The sequence below is a fragment of the Citrus sinensis genome, chromosome 5 (genome assembly GCF_022201045.2).
Source record: "Citrus sinensis cultivar Valencia sweet orange chromosome 5, DVS_A1.0, whole genome shotgun sequence".
Lineage (NCBI taxonomy): Eukaryota > Viridiplantae > Streptophyta > Magnoliopsida > Sapindales > Rutaceae > Citrus > Citrus sinensis.
Genome location: NC_068560.1, coordinates 29129513 through 29138645, shown reverse-complemented (window position 1 = coordinate 29138645; position 9133 = coordinate 29129513). Strand labels below are relative to the sequence as shown.

General features: G+C 36.9%; 1 protein-coding gene across 1 annotated transcript; it reads right to left on the bottom strand.

The window, feature by feature from the left end:
• Positions 1-1320: 1320 nt before the first annotated feature.
• Positions 1321-4927, bottom strand: LOC107175337 (chaperonin CPN60-1, mitochondrial-like). Its single transcript, XM_052441335.1, has 10 exons — positions 4910-4927; positions 4681-4758; positions 4506-4589; positions 4181-4261; positions 4032-4091; positions 3835-3912; positions 3427-3526; positions 1803-1946; positions 1605-1683; positions 1321-1429 (listed from the first exon to the last, which is right to left on the bottom strand). The coding sequence occupies exons 1-10, from the start codon at positions 4925-4927 to the stop codon at positions 1321-1323; spliced, it is 831 nt and encodes a 276-aa protein (XP_052297295.1).
• Positions 4928-9133: the final 4206 nt, after the last annotated feature.

The window sequence follows — 9133 nt, the reverse complement described above, 5'->3', positions numbered from 1 at the left end:
CTTGCCTCCAAACTCCAAAGTCAGGTATGGGCTTTCTGAATTTCTTTCTGTTGATAGTTCCGAAGATCTATCTTTTATTTGTTTTGAACTTCTGGAGGATGTAAGTCGCACGTGGTGAATGATGCTTGACCCAGCAGAGGAAGACACTTCAAAGAATCAAGCAAACAGTTCTAGTAGCTAGACATGCAAACCCATCATCAGAGTAAGGAATCCATAATATTAAAAGAGAAATGTCAAAACTAAATAGCTCATATAATGGATCTGAAATTTAAAATCTAGTATCCATGCTCCACGCCAACCTGGTCTGCCTCTATTGGAGGTTCTTAGGAATATGTCAGCCAACCAATAAAGTACTAAGAGAATGTGCCATCACTCAATAAGTTACAGCCTAAACATTTAATAAACAGTTTGTGAAATGCTTTGAGCTAATGTTCAATTTTTCAAATCCCGGTGCTACCCATTAGGACGACCACCAGAAATTGTCACATTACTTTTGGGTTAATACTACCAAAAGAAAAGAAAAGATTTAAAGGAAACAGAAAAACAGAAGCTGTTTAAAATTAACTTTCATGGCATCGAAGTGTAGAACAAACTCAAAATGCGGCTAAACAAGTTTAATGCAGCAGACAAGAGAAACAATGTTGTGACATCTGACTGCACTAAAATAAGGGTAATTACAAAATATGCAAACAAAAACATAGCAATGAATGACTAATAACATATACTGTTTTAAGGCTATAAAAAAAAAATCAATCAATTTACAGAATTCAGTGGTAAATAAATATACACAGATCATTACCAGTCAATAGAACTGTTCTTCCACAAAACACCCCATCCTCCCTGTTTGGATAAGGTTAGTAATGGCTGGGCAGAATTGTCTTTGAATGTATGCAACAGTTTTGTGTAGACACAATCTAGAAAAGAAACGGAATTAAGATCAACTAAACAAAGAACAAAAGGGTATTATCAACTAAGCAGTTCCTTATTGCATTAGATTTTGATTCACAACGGAGTTTTGTTAATAGGCATCCAACTTGCTTTGGTTTACCTGACATTTTATTGAATGATTTGTGTTGTTAATTTGACTTATGACATAGTGGTAATATAGTGACAGAGTTTAGTTTTGATATAGTAGGCTGTCATGTGAGTGAAAGGTTAAAAAAATAATAATTAAAAGAATAAAAATAAAAATACCCATGTTATTTCAGAGACTGATGTCTCCAACGGCAGCCGTAACGATCTAAGCTAGCATAATACGATAAATGTTATTATCTTAGAGATTTGAATCTAGATAAATTAATAAATAAAAATACAAAAATATCATGCCATGGAACATTCGTTGGCAAGATCGCAAGCCTCCTTTTCCGTCTGTGTTCCCTTCGAGGACTGGAGCTCTAAGCATCTTGTACCAAAGTTACAATTAGAATGCCTACACAAACAATAATTGGTATTTGCTTAATTAGAGAACTAACATAAGCTTAGTAGAAATTACCGTCACAGAAAATGGAAAATGGACGACACCTCTTGAGGGTCTGTGAACTGAGCTAGATGTACATAGCAATAACATAAATTTACTAAGATATTGAAGAGGTTAAACTAGTTACCATGCGACATCATTTAATTCAAAGCCTACCAATAGTGCCGCATCAACATTTCCACACTCGATCAGATCGATAAATTCACCTGGTGAAAAATAAAACAAAGACTATGATGAGAGCAGTCTCACCCAACTCAATGCACATTGGGAACAACACAAAATAACTCTCAAGTTTTTGTTTCTATTTTTACTTATTAAAACAAACCTTTAGCCGGATCATATCCAAGGTCAGGATTGTCTTGCTCCAGTAGCTTCTCAACAACAACTGAATAGTCAAATCCAGCAGCATGAGCAATTGAGCACACAGGCGCCTGTACACGCAACCTCAAATTTGTTAGGAAGTTGATGCCTGAGTAGTATTGACCAGTAAGATTTGAAAAAGCAAACAATAGAAAAGTAGTATGCAAAGAAAATGACAAATACCTTGAGAGCTTTCTGTACAAGGTGAACACCAAGCATCCTATTATTTCGTTTTTTTTTTTTTTTCATTATACCACGAAGTGTGCAATTTCTCTACCTCCTTCGACGCATGAAGTGTGATGGGTGCCGAAGCCAACAAAAATAAATTCCTACTCTAAATAAATTGTGTATAGTGATTGAGCAGGGTCGTGTCCACAGAGATCGGTAATTATTTAAATCCTTTTGAAACGTAAAACGTAAAATGGGGGAATTGTTGACAATAATAAAAATCAAATTAAAAATAACAAGAATGCAAATTAAAGTTGTAATTCAAATTGGAGAAAGCTCTGGTTGAAGGAATTAACTCAGCTTGATTCGACTACTGATCATTGATTCAAATATAGATTATTGTTACTCATGAATAGACCGGTTATAGCTACTGAGACCCTCTAATAGCCAATCTCTCCTTAACTAGTCGATAACCAAGGTACGACCGTTGGTTATTTCCCTAATCAAATAGACAACCCTAGATACGATCATAGGATTTAATCAATTGACAGCCTGAAAAACCAGAGAGACCCAAATCCTAATCAACACATATGATGATTCATTTAAATTAGATTGTTTATTCTCACAACACAACTCTCTGCTTTGTTATTTGTCACAAACATTAAATTCTTCATACGATGAATCCTTTAATTGACAATAGATTAAGTTGATAATTAAATAGTGGCCAATTACCTAATTAACAAACATAATCATGAAAATAATTCAGAGAATAAACAAATACCCAAAAAGTAATAAAACAATTAAAGCACAAGAAAGATCTCACAGTAGTGATGAATCAAAGCTTCATTAACCTTCAACCAGAAAAATGGGTTTAGTTCTTCATAGAGAGAAGAGAAAAATTAGATCTAGGGTTTCTTTTTCTCCAATCCAAAATCCCCTCTTTTTCACAATAGATTCCTCCCTTAAATACTCTCTCTCTCTTCTCTTTTAGAATTCTATTTAAAATAAAATACTAATATCTGAAATATTAAATTCGTAATTACAAAAATAACCAAAAATACAAAACACGTTAAACTAAAAACTGCAGGTCCGCAGTTGACAGCACGCGCCCACGCCTTATCAACAAAGTTCTTCTGACGCTCATAATTTCTCCAAGAGAACAATCATCCTTAAACATCATCTTATAGCTCAATTTTATCATCAATCAATAGAATTGCACCTACAAAAGTAAAACACAAGTAAATCACTATTATTAAGTGCAAAACATTGATATTAAGGGAAGTAAATAATGCAAAACTAGTGCATAAATTGCACTCTAACAAAGTACAACCCCGCCACCTACAAATTCATCAGAAAATCAAAATGTGATTCATGAACCGAACAAGGTCGACCACACAAAATTCTAAAAATATAAGGCTTACCAGCTACAATTCCTCCATCAAGTGCAGCCAAGGTGGCAGTTATGGCATTGTAAACTCTACAACAATATTTGAACACTTCGGCACAACTATCACCACCAACCTTACATAAAAACAGTCTCTATTAAATATGTTTTCAACAAAGGACTGTATATTTCGTACGGCTAACATGCTAGAATAAAACACAACTTCAGAGAAACAAACCTTAAAATAAGCCACTTCACAAGAAAACTTTGCAAGCCTCTTTTCTAATAACTTTAATTCATCATTTGAAGTGCTCGACATAATTGAGAATTAATTTTAACTGAAACAAAAATAACAGAACGTATCGAATAATTTCAAATAACAAATGAACACAAACGAAAAGTCTGAAAATTGTTGCAAAACATGTCAAAAAGAGCCACAACCAACCTCCTTACGTCTTTCTTCAATGTCTTCTTGGCCACCAGACCCACCAATGATAACCATCTCATCATGTGACACCTTGACCTGCAATGGTGGAAATGGCTAAAATATATCCTATTTCAACAAAACATGCCCTTGACAATTGAAATGATCTAGGGCAAGGACTTATACAGCAAAAACAATTCGTACATTACATGTATCACCTCTTTGCATGAACCAAGCATTTGTGGTACAAAGTTCATATCTGATTCGCCAGTTACAACCTAAAAGTGAAAAGATAGTATGACATTGGTTTTTGAATTACATAAGTAATGCAAAACTGGTGGGAATACTAACTACCAAATGAACCCACCTGGCCTCCAGTGAAGACCGCAAGGTCCTGCATGATTGCCTTTCCATTATGTTCACATTTTGGAGGTTTGACAACGCAAAGCTTCAATTCATAAACCCAAATTAATAAAACGATCTTCTGTAAAACTAAAAGTAAATGCATGATATGTAAAATTAAGTAAGTCTTTTATTTGTAACCTATACTCTCATGTGTTCAATTGTAATTTAGTTTTATATCTGTAAATTTTCCTAAGCCAGCTTCACTTGTGAATGCAGATCTCAGGAGGAACTATGTGAATTCTTGTGCCCTATCTAATTCTCATATTTTTCTATTTTGATAAGAAAACCTTTGATTTCCCACGATAAGACCGTCTCAGAGATCTGACCAGCTCCGTTTCTACATCCTCAGCTACAATCAATAGAGGTCGTCTCTACCGAAAAGAAAAGGGGAAAAAAGATTCAGTTAATTTGTAAGTAAATAAACTAAAGCTTCTCATTTCTGCATAAAACACTCTCGCATACCGGTCTAATTGCTTGCTTTACAACATCCTCAGTCAAAATTTTATTCGCATGGATTAGAATGAATGGATTTGTCAAAATCTAGCAAAAACAAAACAATAGCTGCATTAAGCCGAAGAAAGACACAACTTTATACATTTTTGGTAAAACAAGCGCGATTCTTGTTAATTGATTCCCTACGTACCAAAAGTAGCCATAAAAAAGTAGTACAGTGATTTATTGAAATACTTACACATGTTGCAGAATTCATATTGGTGATGAAGGAAGGGGACACAAAGCCCCGATCTACTTTTATTGCCTGAATATACTCTAATCTAGTCTTCCATCTTCTCTTCCCCTGCAGCAAATTTGTCTCGGCTTCTAAGGATTTTGAATGACTCAAAATTTTCTATGTAAAGGGTTAATGAAACAAATAAGACTGTGAAGTAAAAAAAAAATGATTCATGCGAAGGAGAAGAGAATTAAGCAGAAGTAAAGCACATGTAAAATGTTACTTGTCACGTCCCACTTCATCCTAAGGTATGTCTTAATATTAAAGATAACCCCGGGTCATGGAATTGGTCAAAAATACCATCAATTGAAAAGAGTTAAATTTAATAGCAAAACAGAATCTTGTAAAACTTTAAATCAATGACAAGTTTTGTAAAATGATAAAGGGAAAAGAAAAAGAAAAAGAAAGGTAAATTACAAGTGGAACACCATGCCAAAGCAATCTGTTAGACCTATGAAAACTTATGTTAGGCGCAAATATAAAGGGGCAAGGGTAGTTTAGTAAATTTAAGGGCAGGGGCAATTTAGTAACTTTATTATTAATTAGGATTTAGCTATAAATAAGAGATTATGGAGTCATTTAGGGTTTATGTTGAGTTTTGTCTGGTATTAAGAACCATTAGGAGTTTTGGGAGAGATTGACCTACCTCTCGAATTGTAGGTCAGGATTGATTGTTTGTTTTCTTTTGATTTAATCAATAAAAGTCAGCCCTAATTTAGCCCCAAGTCCTATCAAAGTGGTATCAGAGCAAGAATCCTGAGACAATTGCAGCGAAAAAGGTGGACACGCTTGAAGAAAAATTGGAAGCAGAGGTCAGATCAATCAAGGCTACGATTGATGAGCGATTCAACACCGTTCAACAACAATTTTCATCTATTGAAGCCATGTTGTTGAAATTGATGGAACTCCACCTCAACCCTCCTCCGGCAGCATTGAGGGGCCATGGCGATGTGGCAGGAGAAGGATCCGAGGTTACGGAACCCGTGGTAGGTGACGGCGCAGAAATCGGAGTGACCGGACTAGGCGACTCGGGGGCGTTTGGGGGTGAGGCATAACTTGGACAGGCTGAATTTGGGCCCGAGCAGGGAGGATTTGGGTCTGAAAAAGTTGGATTTGGGGGCAGTAGGCCAGGAGGAGGGATTTCTGGTGAGAAAGGGAGCGGTTATGGTCAAAATACAGCTGGGCAAGGGAATCTAGCCCACTATGGTGCTGGGCAAGGAGAATTTTGGGCTGGATCTTCAGGATTTGCAGATACTGGAGTAGATTGAGGAGATTGGAGACCTCCGATGGCACGAAATTGGGTGGCTCATACTCAATTTGGAGTAGATTCTAGGGTAAGGAAACTGAAAATGCCTATTTTTGAAGGGGAGGATGCCTATGGATGGGTGTATAGGGCAGAGTGCTATTTCACCATTAATGGACTCTCAGAAAGGGAAAAATTGATGGCGGCTGCGTTATGCTTGGAGGGAAAGGCCCTTGCATGGTTTCAATGGCGAGAACAACGACAACCAATGAGTTGTGGGGTGAATTTAAGGATCGGCTGTTGGAGAGGTTTCAGGCCACTCAAGAGGGAGATTTGCATGAACAGTTTTTTGCTCTGACCCAGGAGAGAATGGTTATAGAGTATAGGGAGAAATTTGAGTTGCTATCAGGGCGTCTAGGGGGGCTTCCAGAGGCAGTGTTGGAAGGAAATTTTATGAAGGGACTAAAGCTAGAAATCTGAGCCTCGCTATGCTTGCTAAGGCCGAGAGGGTTAGGGGAGTCAATGGAGTTGGCACAGATGATTGAGGATAAGAACACAATAGAACGGATTAATAGGAGCAGTTCAGTCGACTTTTTATATCGAAATAGCACACCATTGGTAGGACAGAAAACTCAGACTTCGGGGTTTCAGCGAGAGTTCCAAAATACACCATCGGGAGGCCGGAAAATGCAAATGATGGGTTTACAGAGAGATTCCCAAAGGGATCGGGTTAGTGGGGCACGACTAGGGGTGACTTTCAAACGCCTCACAGAGACAGAGATTCAGGATAAGAGGGCGAAGGGGGTGTGTTTTCGATGCGATGAGAAATTTTCACCAGGGCATCGATGTAAGGATAAATCACTACAAGTCCTGACTATGTTTGACGAGGAAGAAGGCGAGGAAGAATGCGAGGAAGAATGCGAGGAAGAAGAGGCAGCAGTTTCCTAGATTTCACCTTGAGGACAGAGTGTCTTTTTGGGAGGGGAGTAATGTTAGACCCATGAAAACTTATGTTAGGCGCAAATATAAAGGGGCAGGGGCTGTTTAGTAATTTTAGGGGCAGGGGCAATTTAGTAACTTTATTATTAATTAGGGTTTAGCTATAAATAAGAGATTATGGAGTCATTTAAGGTTTATGTTGAGTTTTGTCTGGTATTAGGAACCATTAGGAGTTTTGGGAGAGATTGACCTACCTCTCGAATTGTAGGTCAGGATTGATTATTTGTTTTCTTTTGATTTAATCAATAAAGTCAGCCCTAATTTAGCCCTAAGTCCTATCACAATCTCAAACCAAGATGGCTCAAAACAGAAGAATGTCATAAATAGAACAAGCAACTTACATCTACAAAAAATAAACCACCTATTCCAAGTTTCTCAATAGCCTTGGCTACCCACTCCCCAATCTTTTTGTCTCCATTTGCTGCAGCTGTCGCAACCTTTATAGAGGAAAAAAAAAATAGTTTGCAGGCATATCAAATAAATGACCTTACTGTCCATTAAAATTAAACAACCTCTATCCATTGTCCATATTATAATCCTCCCAACTCCTAAATAAAGCAATATTCAGTAAGTAATAAACCTGGACGATTTCTCCGTATCCGCTGACCGGTCGTGCTATGCGACGTAAGTATTGACAAACTCTCCAAACTGCTTCATAAATTTCTCCAATTATTAGATCAGCACTCATTCCTGCTTTGACTGCCTCGAATCCTTCACTTCTCAAGGCATCGTCCAAGGTATAAGTCAGGATAGGCCTATATTTTAAGACTGCAAAGTGCAAACAAACATAATCAAACTTCAAATGAGTAATCAAGCCCATCCTTAGGAGATTCCACCAGCGAAATAGCAGCTTACATCTAAGACAACCATTTTCCAATTAATTGAGTTTGTCCGTACATACCTTGACTATCAAAACCCTCACCACGCTCATCCGAATAACCTAATGCGGTAAGCCAGACACCTTCTTCCACAGTATCACATGTAAGGTTGGCATCAGTTTTGTGCCCACATTTTGCAATTTTGCCAACTGTAGCAAAACCCTCTTCTGTAACATCATGACCCTGCAACACCAATATCCAATAACATTAACAGGCATCTCAAAAGAACCCAACATTATTGAAGAGGAGCAAACAACAAGCAGAGATACAGTTGCAACAAGTCTTAGGCCAAGTCTGGGATTGCATTGGATTCCCAAGCAATCACCATTGTGTTAGATTTCGAAATAATCAGCTTTAGAAAAAATTTCAAACACGTTTGCTAAATTTAGATTATGAGACAACCAACTCTATAATAATTTGTTAGATATATTTGGTAAATTAGTCCTAAAATTGGGGGGCTGTTTATGCATAATGACTAAAATGTACAAAAATTTAGTTATATGTATAAAAGGAAATAAGAATTTTAAATATATTTATTAATTACTTTTTAAAAAATATACACCAATTCATCTTTCCATCAATAAACTAATTCCCTTCTAAAAAAGATAATAAATAAATAAACTAATTCAACTCTTAAATATTTATATAAAACAATAAAAAAGTCGTCAAAGATCAAAGGATCACAAATTTCAAAAGGGCATGAATTTCGCTGGCATTGGAGGCCTGGTGGAGGAAAAAAAGCCCCTCTTAACTCACGGCCACCGCTGCTACACGGTGGCAAGCTTGGCTGCGAAAACCACCAGAATTATGGTTGAATGCCGCCAATCTCTTCAACGACGGTGTTGAACCTCAGTTTGTAGCCGTTTGATGGCGGTGTTGTGATCGCCGGCAGTTAGGCTGTTTTGCTATATTAGTTTTAATTTGCTACATAATAACTTGTTCAACAAGCACTCCCAAAACATGCACTTTGATTTCAAATACTCCTTTAAAAGTTTTCAAATAAAATTTTCGCTCAAAATTACAGCAAATCAGATACAAAACACAGCAGCAATTAATGTAAAGAAC

Excerpts from the sequence above, each read along its gene's own strand:
- LOC107175337 (XM_052441335.1), bottom strand. Across the intron at positions 4,590-4,680 it reads TAAAGCAAGCAATTAGACCG|AGACGACCTCTATTGATTGT; the intron begins GTATGCGAGAGT and ends TCTTTTCGGTAG. Across the intron at positions 4,262-4,505 it reads CTTATCGTGGGAAATCAAAG|CTTTGCGTTGTCAAACCTCC; the intron begins GTTTTCTTATCA and ends TATGAATTGAAG.